Source organism: Papaver somniferum, chromosome 9, assembly GCF_003573695.1.
Source record: "Papaver somniferum cultivar HN1 chromosome 9, ASM357369v1, whole genome shotgun sequence".
Classification (NCBI taxonomy): domain Eukaryota; kingdom Viridiplantae; phylum Streptophyta; class Magnoliopsida; order Ranunculales; family Papaveraceae; genus Papaver; species Papaver somniferum.
The window spans coordinates 17,027,842-17,052,279 of NC_039366.1; the positions used below are offsets into that span (position 1 = coordinate 17,027,842).

The 24,438-nt window shown below is 37.9% G+C and overlaps 2 protein-coding genes and 1 non-coding gene across 7 annotated transcripts; 2 read left to right on the forward strand and 1 right to left on the reverse strand.

The window, feature by feature from the left end:
- The first annotated feature begins 2,851 nt into the window (after nucleotides 1-2,851).
- LOC113313475 lies at nucleotides 2,852-7,071 on the forward strand. 5 transcript variants are annotated; one of them, XM_026562255.1, is made up of 6 exons: nucleotides 2,852-4,538; nucleotides 4,635-4,748; nucleotides 4,846-4,953; nucleotides 5,573-5,787; nucleotides 5,890-6,007; nucleotides 6,511-7,071. In XM_026562255.1, exon 1 carries the CDS (start codon nucleotides 2,908-2,910, stop codon nucleotides 4,144-4,146), a length of 1,239 nt encoding a protein of 412 aa, XP_026418040.1. In that variant the 5' UTR covers nucleotides 2,852-2,907; the 3' UTR covers nucleotides 4,147-4,538; nucleotides 4,635-4,748; nucleotides 4,846-4,953; nucleotides 5,573-5,787; nucleotides 5,890-6,007; nucleotides 6,511-7,071. The 5 variants fall into 5 exon arrangements, with proteins under 5 accessions (XP_026418040.1, XP_026418042.1, XP_026418037.1 ...); XM_026562257.1 differs by having other exon boundaries at nucleotides 4,635-4,721; XM_026562252.1 differs by having other exon boundaries at nucleotides 2,852-4,101.
- A 247-nt stretch (nucleotides 7,072-7,318) lies between these two features.
- Nucleotides 7,319-7,390, forward strand: TRNAD-GUC. The gene has a single exon. It is a non-coding gene; the product is annotated as a tRNA-Asp (tRNA).
- A 16,059-nt stretch (nucleotides 7,391-23,449) lies between these two features.
- On the reverse strand, nucleotides 23,450-24,436 carry LOC113309671. The gene is made up of 3 exons (XM_026558147.1): nucleotides 24,050-24,436; nucleotides 23,917-23,970; nucleotides 23,450-23,813 (listed from the first exon to the last, which is right to left on the reverse strand). The coding sequence occupies exons 1-3, from the start codon at nucleotides 24,341-24,343 to the stop codon at nucleotides 23,577-23,579; spliced, it is 585 nt and encodes a 194-aa protein (XP_026413932.1). The 5' UTR covers nucleotides 24,344-24,436; the 3' UTR covers nucleotides 23,450-23,576.
- Between the last annotated feature and the right edge of the window lie 2 nt (nucleotides 24,437-24,438).

Below are 24,438 nucleotides of genomic sequence, written 5' to 3' on the forward strand. Positions count from 1 at the left end.
ATCAAGGTGAAGTGAAGATGAACCACATCAAAATAAAAAATCCTAAACATGCATCGGGACGAGGCGAGGCGAGCTGAACCACACCATGTTGAAAAATCCTAAGCATGTATCGGGACGAGGCGAGGCAGATCCACACCAAATTAAAAATTCTAAGTGACATGGTGAGGCGAAGCCAATCCACACCAAATCAAAACTCCTAAGCGACGAGGAGGGGCGAAGCCGAGCCACACCAAATCAAAAATTTAGTGCAACCGGGCGGTGGAAACCCCCGCGACATCAACAAAAAAAAAGCGCGTCGGGGCGAGGCGTAGCCACATCACACCAAACTAAAAAATGATTAAAAAAAATAGAATGACGATAGATGGTTTTCGGGTCCGCCCAGTGCGTAGCATGGGCACAAAATCTAGTAGCATATATATATATGTCTAGGAAACATACAAAAAGAGTACAACTTTCCTTTGTTGGTGGGTCGCTGTTGCTTATTTTCCGCGGACTAGGTTTGCAAAGTGAAGAGGGTTCGCCGCACTCTTCTTCTCTCTTTATGTTATTTTTCCGTTTTTTTTTCTCGCTTCGCCTGCGTGGTGACTTTTTATGGTTTAGTGGCGGTGAAGAGGATTACGCTCGATCGCCTGTCATGTTATTCTAATTTCACCGGCTACGCGCTTATGGTCAAAGATGCTCCTGATGACGAAGCATTCCCCTGTTCCACTGTTGACCTAGTCGTCTATGGTAGTGGCAGTACTTTGCGGCGCTTTTGTCCATTTCGTTGACATCTACTACGACTGTTGGTGGAAGTTCGACTTCTTTGTTTTCTAACCATCGTTCCGAAAGCCTAATTATTTTTTCTTGGCTGCATGGTAGGTAGGTGGCGGGATAAATCTCCTTTTCTATTTGTTTCCTGCCGTGTTCTCATTAGCATTCTGAAGCGGCTATTTATTTCCTTGGTTGATGTTTGATTTTACGTTACGCGGTGCTTTAGAAATAGTGTTAATCGTGTATTGCCAAGTATGATCCGTGTGTGATTCTTCGACAAAATCCTTTCGGCCGCTTCTTCTAACTCGGCAAAGGTATGGAATCTAAAATTGGTTAAGTTCCTTTTGAAGACGGGTATCATTCCTCGTACACAGATTTCCACCAGTGCCCCTCACTTAATGTCTTCGTGGTAATCTAAAGCAATATGTCGAAATCGAGAGATGAATTTTTCTATATCTTCATATATTCGCTGATTACACTTTCTCGAATCTATTGATGTGATCTTTCCTTTGGCTGAGTAGAACTTTCTCAAGAATAGGGTGGACATGGTCTGTCATGAGTCAACACTCTCATCTCTCAGGTTATCATACCAAGTGAATGTCGTGCCTATGAGTGACTTAGAAAATTCCCTCAGACATAGCCTTTGGTCAGAGGCCTTGTCGTTCATTGCTGACAAGAATCAGCTGAGATGTTCACGCGCGTTTCGTTGCCCGTCATACCCTTTAAATTTTGGCGATGCGTAATCTCATGGGTATTGGTGCGTGTTGATCTTCGTTGGGTAGGGGTCGAGTATAAAGTCATGATTTTCTTGCCTTGTCACGTGGTAATTTGTCTCTATATATTTTTCTATGGCTTTCTGCGACATTGTTGTGGATTTATTTTTCTTGCATTCTTGTTTTCTCGTTGTTTTCTCAGGGAGATCTTGGTGTGTCATTGTTGCTTTCTCCATCCATTCCTTCAATTCTTGTTTTCTTCGAACGCGTCCTTCTAGATTTTATGTATATCTTTCAGGGATGGCGAGCCTGGTGTCTGCGTTATTTGTCATGTATCCATCCCGTGTTGCTTTTGCTTCCTCGCTCTAGGGTTCATGTATCACTGGGTATGGGACTGCATCTTGTGTTGGAACTTCTTCTTCGTTGTTCTCGTTTTCCTCTTCTATTGTTACTTCATCAAGGTTGATGGGTCGGTCGGTCAATTGATTTCTTGGCGCGCCCTTGTTGGTTCTTTCCTGGTGCGTCATGGTGAACTAGAGACAAGCCTCTGGTTGTGGTCGCCAAATGTTTAGGGGTGATCTTGGTTCTACAAGTCCTAGTTACACCTAATGACAGACTTTCTAGGAATAAAATGAGAGATAACTTGTTTTTTATTGTACTATGTACCTCTTTATATAGAGTTTCCCAAAATCCCTTCCTTTTCTGTCATCATGACACATGTCCTTAAACCTCTTAATTACCACTAATGCCATGCCTCTCTAATGTGACCTTCTTCTTTTCCATTAATTCCTTCCTTATCGTTTCCTTCATATGGATACTTTGCTAATGGACTTGGGATTTAGTCTCCAAGTCCCATACGCTTTAAGTTGGGTTTCTCTCCCTTTTAGGGGCTTCCTAGCCCTGCTAAGGGGCGATTATTTCATGTATCAACGAACATTGCAAAAACTTATTGCCAGAAAGTCTCTTGCGTAAAATTCGTAACAACATGGATGTTATTTCTTGTTTGAGTAACATAAGCCGTGAAAATTGCTAAATCTTCATTTAAAAAAAACCTAGGACCACGAACTCGAACAACCATTTTTGGAGATTAAATGATGAAGATTGAAGTGAAATTATGAAGAATTTATAAGTGTGAAAGGAGGAGAAGGTGTGATTTTAGTGTTGAAATCAACTCAATTTATATGGGGGATTCGTAGCCGTTGGATGTTTCTAGTCGTTGTCGGGCAGGAAGAACCGACCGATTCAGTGTGAGACGACACTCGGGTTCCATTACCAGGTGTATAATCAGCCCATTGGAATTGCTCTAAGGGGTGGAAATATATATGTCGCATCTCTAGAAGGAGAGGGGGCTTATAAGATTCTTTTGGTTCTTACTACCCCTGAAATTCACTCTCCCAGCCCAGTCTCTCTAATTCTTCATTCTGGCGATTTCTAGGGCGAAATGTATCGATCTTTGTGGTGTGAATTGGGAGTAACTCTGAAGAGGACGACAACTTCTTCTTCAACATTACCAGCTAAGTATTTTTTCAGAATACAAAATCAAAATGTTGCTGTAATTTCAAAATCTAGGGTTACTTCCATCTTCTCTTCCTTCTCTACTACCACTAGTAATAAGCGTAATAATGTCAATTGTTCTTATGATTTTGATTCATCATTTGTGGTTTCTTATCTGATTAATTCATGTGGATTATCACAAACTGAAGCAATTATTGCTTCTAAAAAAATCAATTTTAAAACCACAACGAAACCAGATTCAGTATTAACCCTACTCAAAACATATGGATTTACTGAACCCGACATTTCTAAGCTAATAAACAAGGAACCATCCATCCTCTTATCTAATCCTCATAAAACCCTTCAACCCAAACTGGATTTCTTCAAATCAAAAGGAATTTATGAAATTGAGCTTGCCAACTTCATCTCCAGGTTCCCAAAATTTCTGACGCGAGGCTTAAAGGGAGAAATAATTCCTTCCTTTGAAATACTTAAGAGCATTGTTCACTCTGATGTACATGTCATTAAAATGATTAAACGAAATTCTTGGATTATCAGTGCGGACCGAATTAAAAGAGTGATGGTCAATGTAGAGCTTTTGAGAAATGAAGGTGTTCCTGAAACTAATATTCATATGTGTTTAAGCGCCCAACCAAGAGCATATTCAGAAAGCGCCAATAGATTTAAAGAGATTTTAGAAAAGGTTAAAGAAATGGGGTTCCATCACTTACAAACCACATTTCTTAGAGCTATACATGGATTAACATCAATGAATGGAGCCAATTGGAGGAAAAAGATGGATGTTTACAAGAGATGGGGTTGGTCTGAAGATCACATTCATGCAGCATTTAGGAAACATCCCAGCTGTATGATGGCTTCCGAAAAGAAGATTATGGGGATTATGAATTTCCTTGTGAACGATATGGGTCATAATTCATTAAGTATTTCTGGAGCCTCAAAAGTTTTTTGCTATAGCTTGAAGAACAGGATTATACCTAGGTGTTCTGTTGTTAAGATTTTAGTCTCCAAGGGTCTGATTCAGAAAAAACCTTGTATTAATTCATTTGTAACAATCACAGACAAGTCTTTTTTGGAAAAATATATCAAGAAATACGAGCTAGAAGTTCCCGAACTAATGAAGGTATTCCAGCGTCAGCTTAATTACCTAGACCTACTTCAGAACTAGTGTACCTTGTCTTTCCCTCTTCTTCTTTTTCCTGTTCCTGCTGGTCTTTCATATTTTAGCTCTGCTCTTGTTTATGATTGTATTGCTATTTCAGTTAAAAATATTGAGATGCTTCATTCGTTTGAAAAAAATGAAGAATATATATCACGAAGTAGTAGTCCTATGTTTTGGGCATGTTATTTGTGGTTTTTTGTTTGATAAGAAAGTTTGTATAGTTGGATTACTATTGTTTCTTCCGAAGGTTGGCAGTTTAGTAACTTTATGTTAGCTCAACTGTCCTTTGGAGTCCATTAGATATTTTTTTCTTTTTCTTCTATGTAAACACTTCATTATTTTTTTCCAAGTACCGAGACAATAGAACTCGAGTAAAAGATGTTATGAAGTTGGGAAAGGTAATTTCTTATTCCAACTGTTCATTTTATTCGAAGAAATCGTTTAGTTGCAAATTTTGGGTTTGTTTGTGATTTCATATGTTGGTTAATTTGCAGATTGCTATGTCATCTGCTTCGACTTATGAAGAGTTCATGGCTGCTATTGCCGAGTACTTGAACCCGGTATAAGATATCAACTTGCAGGTAGTGATTTTTCTCTTCTACAGCGACGTAAGTATCTGCTCCTTATTATCTTTTTTCCATTATTGATGTTTGTGTACGATGTGTGTGGTTGCGAGTCTACACTGACTTGTAACATGTGTTGCAGCTTGTATTTGAAGAGCTGCTGGAAAGGATTAAGGTGAAGGAAGAGAAGGAGGCTAAAAACCGTCAACTCCTAGCTGATGACTTCTCTGATCTATTACGCTCAATTAAGGTATATCATGATTATATACTAGCACTAGAACTTCTATATCCTTAGTCTGCAATATTTCATAAGATGATAGTCTTCGCAAACATTAGCACTCATATATTCTCTCACCTTAGAGTAGAACGACATCTTCAAGTTGGGACATCCAAGAGTATAGGTATTGCGAACTTTAAACTTTCTTTATATAAACAACTGTCACACCCCTGAAATTGGTGAAGTCTGAGGTATTTTAATTCCGGGGAAATAAATTCTGAATTTACGAATTAGGACAATAAAGAAGACTTTGTTAATATGTGACATTCAATTGTCTAATTGTATGGTACCTGGAACAAAAGATGATACAGGTTATGTGAGTTACGTTACATTTTTAGCATTTTAAGTATCTTCTGTATGCTTTGCATGTGATTCCAAGAGTTCGAGGATAATGTCAGTTTTTATTTTCACCTGGGTAGAAAATCAGAAAAAAGGTTAAAATTCATTTGTGGCCACTACTTGGAGGCGACTAAGATTTAGCAAATATGAGATTTGGAATTAAGTTCATTAATATTTCCCATCTTTTGTGTTCTCTTTCTCTCGGCAATTCTCGGCAATATGTTTTACATAAATTGTCCATATCTATTGATAGGGATAAGGAGAGGGAGGCTCCAAGAAGGATGATACAGAGAGCGACACTGTTGATGCATCTGGCGTGAAGGAGGACAGAAAATGGGACAAGGATAAGGATAGGAAACTCTGAAAGTGACCAAAGTGGGGCTGAAGACATGAGTTCGGAGGAGGAGGAAAAAGATAATTCAAAGAAATCACAAAGACATAGTAGTTCTAGAAAAAAATCAAGAATAGGTAATAGTATCATGCGTTCACTTCTTGGTTGCTTGTTCCTTAATTCCGGGGGTCATAGCATGTATAAACTAAAATTTTCCTTTTTTTTTTGCGTCTGGGCAGCATGCATGCACTCCTAATTCAGATGGTGAAGGTGCACACAAGAGACATCGGAAAGATCATAGAGATGGCTCCATAGAAATGGCACTCATGGGAAACTTGGAGAGGATGGGAAGATACGGTAGTTCTTCTTTGCGCTGCTGCCCTATATAAGTATTTGTTTTCAAGTACAGTGTGTTTGGTTGTTCTATCTTATCTAATTTTTACTAGATCATTTTCACAGTCGTTCTTTTGAGCTGATTATAAATTTGGAAATGATAATAGTCTGGCACGTACATATATATATATGTCTTAGTCAATGCTGCTTTTATTGGTGAAACTAGAAAGTAATTTCCTTCTTGATCCTGTGAGTCTTTGTGCATCGAAATTCCATAGATGGATTGCCCAAAGGAGTAGGGTCATATAACGGAAGAGTTTCACCATGGATCTAAGTTATTAGATCAGTTTTTAATTGTCGTCTTTTGAGCTGACTAGAAATTTTCAAATATATTACTGCAAACGTGTGATATGTCTTGGTAAATGTTGCTTCCCTCTACCTAATATATTATTTTTTATCTTTTTTTATTTTCTTAAATCTGAGAAGTCAAAATGCTCGAATTGGTATTATAATGTTCAAATTTGCAGGCGAGTTCAGTGAAGTTAGAGCAGCAACAGAAGAGAATCAAGCAATATGCAGGCAGTTGCTCTCAGGCTTGAATACTGCAGTACGATGGAACCAAGAACAGGTTGTCAGGAGAAGTCTTTTTCAATGAAGTTTGTGACTGACTTGCTCAGATTATTCTCCTCAATTCCGTCTCTCCTCTGTAATGGAAACCAATCGACCTTTTGAAGACCAAAGTCCTCTGCTGTAGTAGTGGTGCATCAAAAGGAAATACTGGTGATGGCTAGAAGCAGTGATTTCTTAACTGCTGTATCTGGAGGGTTGCCGCCAGCTCTTTTGCCAGAATTTTGGCAGTATTGTGTGTGGGAATGGGCTGCTAAGACGGGTGGTTTATCATACTACGCCTTCATTCTTGGCAAACTTAGAGTCACCACATCAACAGTACTGTAGATTCTCTCTTCTTTGGAGGGCGCCCTTTTCTGAGGTTCCTTTCTTTAGTTGGTTTTTGATGTTACTTTTGTGTGTCCTTTTGTATTGATTTGCCTAATTTGGCTGGTTAATAGAAAAATGACCCTTATTCCTAAGAAGTTATAAATTTGTTTTGGAGATTTAAAGAAAGAACCAGAAGATAACTTGGACTGTGCATCTATGACCATGACACAGGACTCAGGTGCATTTGGGCCGACTAGTAACCAATGAACGCATGCCTCATACTTGGTCTGTGCCTGGTGTCTCCTACATCCCAAGCCCCGGGAATACCGCGGTTGAGTTGCGGAACTGCGTTGCAAATTTCAGTTTAGTAAGTTTGGTCAGGGCAAACTAGCAAATAGGGTCGTTGTAGTATAGTGGTAAGTATTCCCGCCTGTCACGCGGGTGACCCGGGTTCGATCCCCGGCAACGGCGTTTTTTTTGTCTTGATATCTTTTTCCACCTATATTTGCTTAATGTAAATGCGCACATAGTTCAGTAGTACTGATAACTATCTCTTATTAGCTCCTTGGCATAAGCTATTAGCCCACTATTGCAAACCAAGTTTCTAGTAGCACATAGTTCACAGTCGAAGGAAGTTCATAGTTCACAGTCGAAGGAAGTTGTATAATTAAGATGAATATGCGATGGTTTTAGGAGATAGAAGGGGCTGAATCTGTGAAACTTCCTATGGATGTTGAAACAAGTTTCGGAAACGGAAGGGTCTGCTATTAGATGATTGTCATGTCTCTAGAGTTCTTTGTACCACTTCGTCGACAGTTTCATTGTTCAATCAATGGCAGTTATTGTGTGTTACCTGGGCTGCAAATTAGCGTGACTACACGACTAATTTTTAAAAACTACCCGACAATTCTTAAGCATCACGCATCATCTGGTTCCTCATTTCATCCATGAACATTGCAAAAATGTTACCCTAAAGATCGAGAATCTACTCGGCTTCATCGCTACATATACGTTCTCTGATTTAAAAAACATATGTTTTACAAACAGTTAAATCCTTATTTTGAGTATACTGAACACCACGAATTCCGCGAGGCATTTTTCGTGATTAAAGTGAAATTATGGGAGTAGAAGATGTGAGATTTTGAGTTCACAAGAGCTGAATTTATATGGGAAGAAATTAGAATTTCGGATAACCAAAAATGTAGTTGCTACGATATATCTGTTTAGCGGCGGAACTTTGGCCGAGTGTTTGTATCAAAGACGCCACCGCTTTAGCATAGATCGCTCGGCACAAATTAGTATAAGGTTTTCATTTCACAGAATAGTTACAGAGAGGCAATAGATCAACTCAATTGTCTTGGTTACAAATAAAGAAGAAACAAGAAACGATATAAACACAGACAAACCGACATGACTGATCAGAAGTAACCAATCAAAGAATGACAGTTCATACTTGGGACATGATGGATTAGATACAGTTTTAAATGACTGTTGCAGGTTTAATGATGTAAGAGGAGTGTCACTAACGGTGAATTCTATCAGACCCCTCAAGCTGAAGTATCTTAGCAGAAGAGAAATATGCTGGCCTGGTATTTCTATATATCAGCAGCACTTATTATGCTGGCCTGGTATTTCCATGTATCAGCAGCTTATTATGCTGGCCTGGTATTTCTATATAGCAGCAGCATTTACTATGCTGGCATGGTATTTCCATATCAGCAGCACTTATTATGCTGGCCTGGTATCTCCATATATCAGCAGCACTTATTATGCTGGCCTGGTATTTCCATGTATCAACAGCCGGGTTGGCCTGGTATTTCCATATATCAGCAACCACAATGATGAAATGGGTTGGCCTGGTATTTCCGTATATCAGCAACCACAATAACAAAAAATGACAAAATGTAGCTGGTCTGGTATCTCCATATATATCAGCAGCATAGAATTGTTTCAGAGGCGAGGCAGAAACGCAGCAAGGGAATTGAAATCAAAGTGGGTTTGGCACATGGAAACTGAAAATGGGAACTATTTTATCTTTCTTACTTTATTACGAAAATATTCCACTGAGAAAGATAATTTATTTGTCATGTGAAGAATTAATTGAGGAATATTTACACGTGACTATTTTGGAAATAAAATAACTCTTTCTTCATTTGGGAGATTTTGGAAATAAGGGGAGTTTATTATTTCGTTGGAAGAACGAGGTGGCAATACTATTTGGGGAAAGATACTGATGACGACATAAACTTGCATGCAAGATATTTCATAGAATAATTTATTTTGATACTTTGATTAATAAAATAAAAGAAAAGGAAGGTGTATAAGAAGGGGGTGACTATTTGAGAAACGAGGAGGCGCGGCTACGGTCGTTTATAGAGAAGAGGGTTTTGCTGTTTTGATTTCTTTTTCTCCATGATTTGCTAGATTGTTTGTTAGGGTTTAGGTAGAAACCAATTAATTGTAAAAACTCTACATTGATATATGCTTAATAATGATTTGATTGATTAATAATTTTTCTTCACAAAGCTTGGTGTTTAATCGTTTATGTGATTTTCTTGATTATTTATGCTTTTGAATTGATATTTCGTGCTTCGGTTAAATCCCTAGACGTGGTATGTAAGGATTGATAGGTAATGTTTTAGAATCACTACCCATGAAGCGAAGAAAACTATAGCGGAGAAACAGTATTTGAAAATAAAATCATGGAATATATTTTTAAAGATTAGTAGAGTTTGCATAGTTATTTGGTAGAAACCGAAAATCCTAATAACCCGCTCTCATTCCGTTTATTGTTAACAATTATTTTTATTTCATTTTGTCCAGAATTTCTGAAAAATCGTTAAACATCACCTTATTGATTTGTTGATTCTTGGTATTAGTTAGTAGAAGTATTTCACACTCCTCGTTGGAACGACCTGTACTTTCCATTGTTCTCCTAGTTAGACACTGTGCACTTGCAGTATTATTATTGTAGGTTTCTGAGCCTACCAATAATCTACTTACCAACCGTAACTAGACTCAGAAACACATTTTAACTGGCATTGTTGTTTACGGTGGGTCACGATAATCTAGTTACCAACCGTAACTACCTTTACAAGTATTCTCTAACTGGCATTGTTATTTACGATTGGTAACGATAATATAATTACCAACCGTAACTTACACTGAAAACAAGAACCAAGCATATATAAGTCATTTAAAACCATTAAACCATATTCATTACTAAACATTACAACCATTAAACCATTACAAATATAAATGACATTACAACTCATTTTCTTTCATGCGACTTAAAAAGATACTAATATCCAGGCCTATGAGTGCGATAGAAGTCTTTAAGAATGTTGAAATGAGGTAAGTATTGAAAACTCGACCTTTTCCATCGTCTCCATTATTGAATAGAGCTCTCTAAAACATCAGTGTCAGTTTCACCCCGTAATCGTATTTCACCCATAATACGAACTAATGCCATAAATTCTTTAACGTTATCCCGAATAGTTCCACATCGAACATACAACATAATTTGATCGCGGTTATAAGGGTTACATGTTTCGAAACAAAAATTTTCAAAAAGAGTTCTCAAATAACTTGTACTCACAAAACCACATCGACGTCATTCTTCTCCTCTTTTTGGATAGCATAGAACAAAGTTGCGGCAAATACATAAATCTTCTTCCAAAGTGAATTCAGGATTTTGAGCCATAATCTAGTTTAAGGTAAGAGATGATTCATGTGGAGGTGTAACTTCTATTGAGGAGGATAAGCATATATATATATAAAATTATACTATGTAACGGATCTATTTTTTGAAAATGAAGTTGTTGAATGTTATAACGTCTATATATTCAAATCAAACAAGGACATGTCAGTGAAAACAATTATTTATTTTTCTGGATAATAGAAGTTACAGTTGGTAACTACAATCACTCAACCAACTGTAAGACTGTAGAATTTTGAATTCCAGAATTTCGGTTCGTAATTATTTCGAATGTACGAACCGTAACTCTGGAGAAACTGAATTCCAGAGTTATGGTTGTTTAACGGCATAATTACGGTTGGTTAGATAAATACAAACCAACCTTAATTGGTGGCATCTGAAAATTTAAAGTTACAGGGTGATTTACAGTTTGTAATAACAATAAAGAAACCAACCGTAACTTAAGTTAGAAAAAAATTGGGTTCCAGAGTGTTTTACGGTTCGCAACAAAAATTAGTTACGAACCGTAACTCAATCTACGGTTCGTCTCGATATTTTCTTACGAACCGTATTTGACTCTGAAACTCAAAATTTTCAAACCAAAACTGTCACATACAAACACACAAATCCATAACTTCAAATTCATATATAATATCCATAAGTTCAAACCCATAACTAACACAAATAATTTCAAATTCATAGATAATATCCATAAGCTAAAATCCATAAGCTAAAATCCATAAGTTGAAATTCATAACTAACCACACAATTAACATAAATCAATAACTAACACACAACCATAACTAAGCATGGCGCCCACCACGACCCCTTTTGTTGGTGCTACCACCACCACGAGTTTTAGGACCATCACGACGACTACCACGACCACCTCTTTGGCTAGTGCCCATACCGTGCACCTCCTCTTCAAGATTTGTCTCTTTGCTGCTAGGTGAAGGTTGTCTACGGCTACTACTCGAACCTCTAAGAGAGTTTCTACTCCTCTTTAAGCCTCTTTCTTCCGTGACCAACCCCTCATACAATTCTTCCATGTTTATATTATGCATGTTCCTTATTTTCTCTTGCAAGATCTTTTGTTGAGGAGCTTTAATCACACCATTACTACGGATGTATGAAGTCATGCTATTTGCCAAAGCTTGTCCTCGCTCTTTCTATTCACATATCAAAAAGAATGTTAAGAGATTATTTCATAATATACATTAATCTTAAAATCCAATGTCATGAGGATAATAAAATTACGTACGGACAAGAAATATAGCTTCTTCCAAGTCAAACCAAATAGACTTTTTTTCTCTTTAGTCTCGTCGACCGCCTTCCTTTGTGCTATAGCCTTTTGAATATACGGATGGGCCTCCGGATCATTATTGATCACATATGGATGACTAAAATGAGAATACCAAACTATGTAATCAGCAACGGCTTCTTTCGTGTTGTTACAAGAAATTGCCTCTGCCGCTGCGAGTTGGTATCTTTCTTGATGGTGGTTGTTCCGAGCATCAACCGTCGGAGTTGGGCTGTAGTTGAGTACAATGGTGGGGAATTTTGTCTCAGATCCTTCCTTGGATAATTTGAAGTTTTCCTTGATAACCCTTTCTTGAATATGACCAATTTGGCGTAGAGTTCGACGAGGATTGGTCATAACGTAACCTGTGGGATGATACAATGGTCTGTTGTAGCCTGTAGTCTCTGTGAACCTACGAACATCAACTCCATTTTCGATCCTCAAATAAGGGTCAAAGACAACATCTTCAACAATGAAAGCATCTATTTGCTCCCTCATTTGAATGAGCTTCTCCTCTTTGTTCCTTAGTTTTCTGTCAGTGAACTTGAACTTTTTTCCCGTAGGCCATAATCATGTTCTTCCCATTCAATAGGAGGTCTCAGGCTCGGAAAGTGGTCATAAACCCATTCCTAAAAAAAATTACGTATAAACGATTGGCACATGACTAAAAATATAACAAACTAATAAAAATGTAACCAAACTTACCATTAGAAGCGCAACATTCCCGGAAATTTCAGTAGCTCCAACCCTCGAGGCCTTTCTTAGGCTGTCAAGTAAATATGCAAGGGTTGCAGTGGCCCACGAATAGTTTTTGATGTTGTCCAAATTCTTCAACAATTATAGGTAATGAACATTCACCCTATTTCCCGAGTTATCGGGAAAGAATACGGTCCCAAGGGAATACAACAAATACGCTTTAGTTGTACGCCTAACTCTTATTTCATCCATCACCTCACCCGCCCTTTCCTTTAAATGCGTTCCTTCAAACTTTGTCCTCAGATTCTTCAACAATAGCTTTCTGATGATAGGTTGCTTCTGTGGTTCACTTGGGTCATAACCAGCAGCCAACCGAAACTCCACCTCGGTTTCGTCTTTCTCCCACCCGAGTGTTTCTTGAACAAGGTTGTAAAGGTCCAAGATATGTTGTTGTCGAAACCTTCATACACAGATTGTCCTTCAACTTCAAGGTCAAGAATTTGCTTCACATCGTCCGGTGTTATTGTCATCTCTCCAAATGGAAGATGAAACGTATCGGTTTCAAGCCAGTATCGTTCCCTGAAGGCAGAGACCAAAACACTATCATACTCCGATTGGCAATGAAGAATTCCAGACCCTAATCATGTACTAACCACTAGATTGCGAATCGAAGCACATTCTTCACTTAATGGCCAATGTTTAGCCCTTTGACGCTTGACCAAATTTATGCATCTTACACGGTCCTAAAAAAACAAATATACAAAAATATAAACATATTTTGGTGAACTGAAATAAACAAACAAAATGTATCAAAATAAGTTATAAATTGAATGTTTTAAGAAAAGTAACAAAAAGCATACCCTTGTCTCACAGACTTTTGCGGACCAGGAACCGGTATAACCAAATAAGATTGAAGACTTATCTGGGGCCTCTCCCCAAGGTATCATATTCTTCTTCAGTGGCAACAACAACTCTTTTCTTTAGGAATATGCATCCCTTTCGGTGCGGGGTCCTTTCTCGGCTTCTTGTTTTTCACTCGAGGTGCATCTACAACAATCTGTTTTCCCTTGGCATTTTCGCCATCTTCATCATTTTCTTCATCTTCCTTGTCTTCATCATTTTCTTCCTCTTCTTCATCTTCATCATTTGCTTCCTCTTCTTCCTCTTCTTCATCATCGGATTCTTTAGATTCTTCTTCATCTTCATTAGTTTCTTCCTCTACAATTTCATTTTCGTTGTCTTCACGGTTAGTTCGACTCTGACCTCTTCTTGATCATTATGTTCCACTCCTTCTAACTCAACTCTAGATTCAGCCACAGGTGGTTCTCTCAACTTAATTTCAAACTTATTCTTCCTCTTCTCATTCTTGTGGATACCTCTATTATCTACCCCTAAATGCTTGTCACCGCGAGGGGTGGGCGTATGATTAATCGGGGTTAAGTTATTTCCTCTCTTTTTATTAACCCTATCAGGATTCCTACACAAGCATTACAATTGATTGATTTACTAAGGGTAGAACAAATAATATAGAAAACAAAAAACAAAAAAGTTGGTGAGCATGCATAGTTACGGTTTGTAAAATGACAACTTATAGCAACCGTAGATAACCTACGGTTGGTAACTAATGAATCGAGATCAATCGTAGGTAACCTAGGGTTGGTAACTAATGAATAGAGATAAACTGTAAGTTTTTTTGGGCAAATTACTAAGTTACAGGATGTTCTATGGTTGGTAAGGTTATTTGAGTTACAAGTCGTAACTCAAATACGGTTGATAACAGTGATGCAATTACAAACCGTAAAAAAAAAATGAAAGTTACAGGACAGATTACGTTTCGTAACTTAAGTAACGATACCAACCGTAAGCCATTTACGGTTTCAAAATAAAAACGTAACTGAACATTTTATCTCAAAATCAAGAACTTACGGTTGGTATTTGAGTTACAACAAACCGTAACATCAACCAAATCTATAGTTACGGTTCCAACTGGAGTTACTACCAGCCGTAACTTACATGCAACACAGAAATTTCAGTTTCAATTTTGATCCAAAACCCTAATTTTTGATACAAAACTAACTTAAATCAAACACAATAGACTAAAACCAAACTGGGTTTTTCGAAACATACCTCATATAAGTCATTGTGCCTAATTTTGACGGTTGAGGAGTTTCAAATTGATGTTCTTGACCTAATGGAGGATGTGGTTCATTAGAACGGCTACAATCTTCGTCAACCTTCTTCTTCGACATCTCTAATATAGTTTTCAATCAACGATTATCAAATTTTCAAATCGCCGATTAATCGAGGACGATGAAAAATCAGTTTTAATGGAGGAGGAGAAGAGAAGATGAATTTGAAAAAATAGTAACTGTTTTGATTTTTCTAATTCCATTAGGTTAAAAATAGGGGAGGACAATTCAGTCTTTTCAACCAAAAAAACAAGGGTAAATTAGTCCATTTAAGGTGAAATGGGTAATCTAGTCAGTTTACACCCCGTATAGGACATCCCCTAACCAACTAGAGGGACATTGTTATCACACTTGCCGCCCCTCTAATGGAACATGCCGCCCCAATAACAGGATTGTTAGATAAGGCGTAGCATAACTAAAGCCCCTAACTTGCACAGGAGCGGAGCCAAGAATTATAAGATGGGGGTGCAAAAATTTACTATGGATGTTGTTGATAGGGTAAAAATGGGAAGGAGAAGCAAGTCCAAGCCACAGCAAGCCCATCCCTTTAGAGGTGAATGGAAAGAGAATTAGAAGAAAAGAGAGAAAGAGATGAATTGTTGTCCTATCCTAAGTCTCCTTTATTTTCCTTTTATAATAATCTTTCCTCTCCTCCTTATGAATAAACACTCATAAGGGTAATATATTACAAAACTACCACTTTCCTCTTTTCCAAGTTATCAAGGAAGAACGATTTTTTAGGGACCATGGTTTTTTGGGGACCATGGTCCTATTAGGCCACCTACCCTACAATTTTAAGGAATGTCCAAAATCATGAGATTACTAATTTGGCCCTTACCCTAATTAAAATTAACCCTAACTTAATAACTGCTTCTAATTTAATCTAAAACAAAACCTAATTCAAAACCTAAACTAAACCTAGCCGCACCCAAAAAAGGAAAACAAAGAAAACAGTTTTGAGGAGAAAACTATTCTCCCTCTTGTTCTTCTCTTCTTCCCCATTTCAGCGTCATCATCATCGATTAATCGTCGATTCATAAAATTTTCATCGTCGATTAATTAATAGACTATAAGAATGGTTCTTCGAAAGAAAACCAAAAGACTCCCAGGAAAATGTCCCCTATAAGGACATCTAGCAAATCAGCCAAGTGATTTTGAGATTCATAAAGAAGTGGAAGAGCCAAGTGAATCCATAATCCAGTATAATAGATACAGTAAGAAGCCTGATTCTTCCATGGGACCGATTCGCAAGTATTTCCCGAGAAACCCATTTCTTTTAATTTGATTTTCATCGATTCAATTGATTAGAAATCATCAAAATAGGGTTCAAATTGAAGTTACAGTGTTTAGTTCTGTTATAGCGTCTTTTATTGTTGCCCTAGTTTCTTAACCGAACTCCATGAAACGAAGAACACGGAGAACAGTTCGGTTTTATAGGATTGAAAACTAGGTTACCTAACTCGTGAGTTCGGTTGTTTCGAAAAAAAATTGTTGAACTTCCATGTAACCGAACTATAGCCATATTACCAAAAATAGGAAAAAAATCCATGTAACCGAACTGTTTGATTTTTCCCAAAATTTCTAGTACCCACACTACCAAACTCTAGCACCTTTGTTCGGTTGTTTCGCATAAATGTTTAAAACTTCCATGTAACCGAACTGTACCCTTATTACAAAAAAAAAAAAAAAAAATTGCCATGTAATCGAACTGTTCTTTTTTTCCCTATATGTTTAGTACCCATATAACCGAACTTGTTCCTATATGTTCGGTTTGTTCGCAAAAAACTTTGACAAACCGAACTCTTGGCTATTTACATATATATGTGGAGTTCGGTTTTCTCGAAAAAATAATTGAGTAACCGAACTCTACCCTGGAACACGATTTTTTTTTCTTGAGTTGGTTTTTTTTTTCGTGAATTATTCCTTATTTCTTTTGTTTTTTTGTTTAGTGGCAAAGGTAAGAAATCTAACCAACCATTACCGGAAGATTTAAGAACTCCCACGCCTAGAGGCCCAAAACACTTAGGTGCCGATAAGCGTGGAACCAAAAATGCTAAGTATAGAGGTGGGTCATTACCGGGTGTTGTCATCCAAGATGGTGTCAATAGAGATAATGTTGACAACGTAATCCAACAAGTTAATGAAGAGATCGTGGAAGAGATGAGCAATCAAGAACATAATCAAGGTGGAGAAGATGAACTAGCTCAAGGAGGAGGAAATGAGGGTGGAGATGATGAGGGTGGAGATGATGAGGAAGACGGAGACAAGGATGAAGATAAGGATGATGATGAATCAGAGGAGGGCTCGGATGAAGAGGAAGAAGAAGAGGAACACGCAGACATAGTGGTAAAGAGACCTAGAAAGACGCCTAAAAAGCCTTGTGCTAGATATTCGTACATTCCTCATAAGGATTTGTGTTTTCCGCCAAAGAATCCAACATATGGTACTCCAAGAGATGTCGGGGAGGTATTGATGGGCTACAAAAACTCATGGGCTGCCAAGATCTTTGCAACAAAGGTATGGTTCAATCTTAACCATCAAGATTTAGATTTCTCAGTCAATTTATTATATTTTGACATATATTGTTCTTTTCTATATATATTAGTATATAAGATATGATATTGTTTTTTTAGGATCATAAAAATGTTGTTCGTGTTTTGAAACGTCAAAAGAACAAGGTATGGAATATAGAAAATGAGTGTGATGAGGTTCGCCTGGCGGTATTTGATTGTGTACTATGGAACGGGATACAACATGCGCACCAAAAATTTGATGTTGTCGCTGTTACTGCATTTGCCGAGAGGTCTTATCCAGAAACGGATACCTTTCATCTACCTTTTGGTGAGATGGAAATAACTCCGGATGATTGTTTTATAATCACAGCCCTACCAATTACAGGAACAAGTGTTCGAGATGGCTACGATCCCTCGATGAGTTATGAAGTTCTTGAAAAACTAGTCGAAAGGTGTCTAGGATGGAGCGATAAAAAGGCACAATGTGAGTTTAGGCGAGCTAACAAGGATCCTAAGGAAGGTGATGAGTATAATGAGTTTGAGGAAGACCGCACGTATAAGAAGAAATTGAAAAAAGATCAAGCTCAAAACCTTGTTTGATGAGTTTTCAGGGACGAAAGATTTGGTTGCTCAAGGAAAGTTGGTGATGACAGAGGAGAAGACTAAGCACCATGTGACTGCTTATTTGTTATATCAACTTGGAACCATCTTCTTCCCTGACACTTCAGGCCACGTGGTAAATGCTCATTACCTCCAGCTATTGGACCCCTTGGATGAGATGAACAACTACTCTTGGGGCATTGCGGTTCTTTCATTCGTTCAAGTGGAACTCAAAAAAGCTTTAAGGCTTAGGAGTCTATATTTTGGAGGCTTATACACCCTTGTTCAGGTACCCCGTTAAATTATCGTTTGTGTGTTTGAATATATAAGTGAATGAATGTGTATTGTTACTAATCATATTGCGAATGTATTATTTTTTGCCTCTTCTCATAGGTTTGGGTGTACGACCACTTCCCTAAACTGCAATTGTCTAATGCTCGCACTCCTTGGACTTATGCGAAGCCTACAGCTGGTAAATATGAATTTTTGAACTCACAGGAAAAGAATAAGGAAAAAAAGGTGTTGGAGTTGAGGGAGACATTGGATAAGTTAACAATGGAAGATGTGGTTTTCCATCCTTACAGCATTGCATCAGATGAAGACGAGGAGGATGTTGATGTTATTAATTTCTCACCTGTTGCGGGTTATAATGGACCGTTGTTTCATCCTGGGGGTTGTACAATGTATAATCCTCGAAGAGTACTTAGACAACTTTCTTGTGTCCAAAGTGTCCCACAAGTGGAAAACTTCAAAGTAAAGAAGGCCGGAACTAAGAACAACGAGAAGAATTTCATCCCCAAATACGATCCTGCTCCATCAGTGGACCAGTGGACCAGTGGAAGAACTTTGGGGATTATCTTGTTCCAGTCGAAGAGTTACAAGATTCGTTTGATGAGCCAAATGCCGCTGAAGATGGATATATGGAATGGTATGAACATTTTTCTCATCCTCGTGTAATAAACAGTGTCCAACAAGCCCGTGTTGATAAAGCAAAAGCGACGGCAATGGAGAAAGAGGCTCAGAAGATTATGAAGCCCACCCCTGTGTGTGGTGATGAGGCCTTGATCTTGTGGAATTCGGCGGTAAGATATTTCCTCTTATTTTTGTTTTTCAAAATGTTATAAAGTATTGAAAAATAATAGTGACTTATGTTTTTGATGAGAAAAGGTGAAGGCAAGTGCTAAATTGTTGAAGAAATTGATGGCAAAAATCCGGAGTGGAGAGCCGATGGACACTCGAGAACAAACATACCTCTACAACCAAATAACAAATGTTTTTAATCCCGACCTTGTCGATACAAGCCACGTTGATCCAAGCCAGACCATGCCGTTGAAAAGGAGTCGCCAACAAGGGGAAGGTTCAAGTCGGATGGTTCAACAACAAAGCAGTGGAGATGACACTCCTAGTGACGAAGGACGACCTAAAGCTCCTAAACGCAAGAGTAGAAAAGTTTCTCGTAGTAGTCGTGGTAAATGAGTGATTGCAACAATTAGTACTTTGTTTTCTTATGTTTGGAAGACTTTTTTATTGCGGATTTGGTAGTTTGTTTCCTTATGTTTGGAAGACTTTTGTTTTGCGGATTTGGTAGTTTGTTTTCTTATGTTTGCTTCCAACATTTAGTTATATGGATTACTAAATGAATTTCATAATTTGGTCTTATGTTGTTGTTGTTACAGTCATGCTTAAATTAAAATTTTGGATTCAACACAAGTAGTTCGGTTTGATCGCAAATTTACAGTGTAACCGAACTCAGCGTTCGGTTATATCGCAAATGTCCAGTGTAACCGAACTCAAGAGTGGAACAAAAACGAAAACATGCCAAAACATCCAGAGTCAGGTTCGTTTAACAAGGAAAAAACGGCATGTCACCGAACTGAACAGTTCGGCGACCTACAAAAAATACGGTGTAATCGAACTCAGCGTTCGGTTTTATCGCAAATGTGCAGTGTAACCGAACTCAGGGGTTGAACAAAAACGAAAACATGCCAAAACATCCAGATGCAGGTTCGGTTAACTAGGAAAAAACGTCAGCTCACCAACGCAATCACCACTCTCCTGCGTCTAAGTTGCTCGACACATATGGTTATTTTGGGAGTGTAAGTGAAACTATCACCTTTTGAGAAATAGTGAACCACACAATTGAATGCGTTGACGATTAAGTGCCCACATATCGGCATGCCCATCCAATGATCCCTTGTGATTGGATTGCCCCCGTGGAGACGGATTTGATACCTAAGGAATTGCATGTTGAGGCTATCATCCCCATCGGAAAACATTCTCTTGTAAAATTCCGGTTTTTCCTTTAACTTGTTGTAGCGCCCAAGTGTAACTTGGTTCTTGCTCGTCCTTTAGAAAACAAAAAGCAACGGTAAACAGTGACTTCGTCGACGTACGACCAACAATGTTCAACAATGGCATCTCGTATTTGTTTGTCTTGTAAGTGCAATCCATTATAAGAACTTCATGGAATGATTGAGCCAATTGAACACTCTTCGGATGGGCAATGAAGAGATGAGTTATTTCTTCTTCCGGACCTACCTTCTTTTGAACCGCGTAGCCTTTCTCTTGAGCCAAAAAAAATAATTATTGCATTACTTTTCTATCCTTCCATTCATTCCTTTTAATCGTCTCAATTGCATTGTAAATGGTGTACAAAGATGATACGTTACCCGGGTTATCTTGCTTTAATAAGCGAAGCATTGTGGAAGGTGGAATACACAATTTCCTATACTCGGCTATTTTTTCCATTTCTCTAGAAGTGAGCCTTGCGGCCATTGCATGCCCTTCAAGATCATCCGGACGAGGGTGGTTATGACGACCTACCACCTTATCCATAGCTAGAAACCATTTCGTCGTTAATTTGCTCTTCCTAGTGAACGGGCATTTTATTTTCTTTGAGCACGTTGTGTTCTTCCTCGTCGTCTTTCCTTTATACTCATAACCCTTCCTCTTGTGACTAACATCGAGATCTGCACTTCTCTCACAAACCATTTCAAAACGAGTGTTGCTTTCTTTTCCATTCAAAACCAAGACGCAATTGACTCTCTTGGCATGTTCTCTAGCCCAATTCTTCGCATCAATAGGTAAGTCAAATACCAACTCATTCGCATAGTGAGTAGATGTATCTTCGAACAACATACCAATCGGAGCAGGTTGATCATGCATTGGTATAGGTTATGATTCTATCTACAAGAAATGTAACAACATCAATGCAATGACAAATAAGTTCGGTCACATAATAATTTTATCGGGGAAACCGAACTCATTGTTCGGTTGGTTAAGCAAGTTGCAAAGCAACCGAACAAATAAAAGGAACCGAGTTCGGTAACATGTGAATTTTATCGCAACAACCGAACTAATAAAAGGAACAGAGTTCGAATACTTTGTATTTTATGTAGATAATCGAAATAGACACTAGAACTTCAGACTTTTTTTGTTTGTTAAGTTTGATTGGTTATGCTGGTAGGTCCAAGTTTGCGAAACAACCGAACTTATTAAACATAGTTCGGTTAGATAGTTGGTACATGTAGTTTGCGAACCAACCGAACTATATACACTTAGTTAAACTTTATTTTTTTACGTAAAGTTCGGTTAGTTGCGAACCAACTGAACGTAACACTGCATCTCAGAACTTCCATTAATATGGAGTTCGGTAACCTGCGTGTTTGGATAAAGTAACCGAACTACATCTTCAAATGAGTTCGGCTACTTATTCATCTCACAAGGAAACCGAACTACACCTTCAGAACAGTTCGGTTACATGTTCTTCATATAATGTAACCGAACTGTGCAAAATCCAGTTCAAAATTTTACATTTTTGGGGAAGTTTTTACCAATTCAACATACATTATCTAAGATTGGAGCATACCTGTTCACCCAAATACTCTTCCTCCGGTTGTGGTTGATAAAATCCATCATTTTCATCTTGAGTTTCATTTTGGGGAAGAATACAATCACCATCTAAGAAACAAACCAAATCCGGATCATTTTGAAGATTAACAAATATTCTAGGAGAGGATGGAGATGAAGAATCAGATGAGTTTTCATCACTTGAATACTCAAAGGGGGTGAATTGGAAAAAAATTTTATTTTCCATGTTTTTCTCCTTCATCTTCTCTAACTCTACTCTCACAATAATTCTACTCAACTAATAATAAACCCATCTTTTAATTTAATCTCACTAATTGTTTTAACTAAATCATTTCACTAATCATAAACTTAATTAATTAAGAGGGTAGATTAGGTATTAAATGAATAACTAGATATGGGGTGACCTAGAATTACTTCTAATGTCTTTACCCAAAATAAAACCATGGTCCCCCAAAAAAACCATGGTCCCCAAAAAATCGTTCTCAAGGAACTAGAAAAGGCCCATTTTGTTAGGGATGAGACCCAACTATTTCAAGTTTCTCTTTTTTGGGCTAGGTCCATCCATTATCCTATGGGTTGGACCTAGTCCCCAAGTTCCCTTTTCTTAAGAGGAATCCTTAATATGCTAAGGTGCTACCCCTTTAGGGTTAATTACTTTGTATCAACAGATGCAAAAGAAAATTTAGGAGTGCAAAAATGCGAGAATGGGCTTAGATAGGAAAAAAATCTCAAACTTGGTTTAAAATGGGCGTTGGAACCAGCTGGGCAGGGATGCAAGTGCACCCCTGCAATATGATGCCTCCGCCCCTGAACTTGCACTTGGTTTCAAGCAGGGCCATCCTTGGCTATTGTGTTTTGTGTATTGTCAAATGCCAATTTAGTTCAAACTTTTTTTTTTCCTAAGTATAACAATTAATTTAGCATTTGTTTTTTAATTCTTATTTTGTTATTTTGCTTTTGGTCTTTAGCCTAAAAGTTGACTCACTGGTTCAATTTTTTTAAGCATGTACTCTTTCAACTTAGTTTATGTTGTGTTATTATTGTTGCCAAAATGATGATTGTTAAATTTTAACTGTCAGTTAACTGACATGGTCACATGAATTTGGCACGATTGTGTACAAGTTTTATATTTATTGATTCTTGAAGTGAGCAAATACCGATTCCGATCATATACGGGCCTTAGAAAGACAAAATGCACAAGTGATGCTTTTAAAAGACAGACGAAGCTAAGAGCCAAAAACTTATGAGTTCTATGAGAAGAGCAATGGATGAATATTTGGTTTCAAACAAAAACACAATGAATGACTATGATGAAGAATGGGAAATTTGGTTAATGAGATGGGAAAAAACGATGATTTGTTGGACAATGATGAGAATACATATTGGAAAAATAAAGATCCAAGAGGGCCAAAATTATCTCCTCCAGATACAAATGAGACTGGGTTCTGATACAATAAACTCGAGTGTTTGTGCCAGTCAAGGACGGAATCCTTTATGGTTACTAAATAAATCATGGGACTAGCCTAGCAAATCAAGTCGTTGTAGTATAATGGTTCAGTATTCCTGCTTGTCACGCAGGTGATACGGGTTCGATCCCCAGTAGCGGCGTGTTTTTAATTTTCATAGGTGTCCCTTCCCCAGTTCCCCCCCTATTTACAAGCAGACTTACAATCTGAGTTTTGAAACAAACATAAAACTGTATATTATTATTACATCTTGGCAAAACAAGTATGAACCCTGAAATTAAAGATAAAGGCTGCTAATACCTTATCTTTTTTACTTGTGCGTATGATTAAACTCTAGCGATTTCGACACACTTCTTTAGGGCTTCAAGTAAGCTTCTCATAATTCTTGGCTCCCCTGGAGGCGTCTGACCTTTGGCGCCTCCATTTCTTATTGCTTGAAAAACTGGACCAGAACCGTCAGTTGACGGAGTTACCAAGCAATCTATGTAAACATAAACCTCAGTTTCACCATCATTATTAATTGTAATGAACGCCAGTCTTGCTCCCCCTGTTATCTTATCCACCTGTATATCGAAACAAACTCCCCCCAAGTCATTCCACAGCCTAAAACCAACAGTTACTTGCTAAATGTAGATGATGCTAGTACATTATAAATCATTGTCTTACCTTTAGCGGATATGCAAGTGGTAGATTAGATCCTTGGCACAAGCTATTAGCCCACTGTTATTGCAGATCAAAATTTCAAAAAGACGATTTAAAACCGCGTAAATTTAGCATTAAGCTGAATTCATTGTTTTACCTGAAACAACAAGCTTTCGAATCTAGGGATATCGATATTGGCTGGCAATTTCATGGTACCAAGGGACACACCTTCAGTGTCAGCTTGAACAATATTCTTGTCTGATGTTGCCTTCAATACAACTAGTGAAACTCTGTTACTCAATTTACTAGATTGAGTACCAAAATTGTTGTTGGTAGTGAACAAAACTTGTTGGGTATTGAACTGATGAAGTGATGAAGAAGATGAACGCGGGACGACGTGCAACTTAGCAGACGCAGGAGCGAAGAATTTCCTCGCAACAGCAGCAACCATGGCTTATAAATTCTCAAACTACCACCAGAAAATCAAAATGTGAAAGAAAAAGCTTGAAGATATCTATGTTATCACCTTTTTAGAGATAACTCTCT

What these genes read in the sequence shown, in the direction of transcription:
- LOC113313475 (XM_026562252.1), top strand. Translation starts at nt 2,908, where the DNA reads ATGTATCGATCTTTGTGGTGTGAATTGGGAGTAACTCTGAAGAGGACG. An exon ending in AAGTTCCCGAACTAATGAAG is followed by an intron (nt 4,102 to 4,634) that starts GTATTCCAGCGT and finishes GTTAATTTGCAG; the next exon opens with ATTGCTATGTCATCTGCTTC.
- LOC113309671 (XM_026558147.1), bottom strand. Translation starts at nt 24,343, where the DNA reads ATGGTTGCTGCTGTTGCGAGGAAATTCTTCGCTCCTGCGTCTGCTAAG. An exon ending in TCGAAAGCTTGTTGTTTCAG is followed by an intron (nt 23,971 to 24,049) that starts GTAAAACAATGA and finishes CTGCAATAACAG; the next exon opens with TGGGCTAATAGCTTGTGCCA. An exon ending in CACTTGCATATCCGCTAAAG is followed by an intron (nt 23,814 to 23,916) that starts GTAAGACAATGA and finishes TTCGATATACAG; the next exon opens with GTGGATAAGATAACAGGGGG.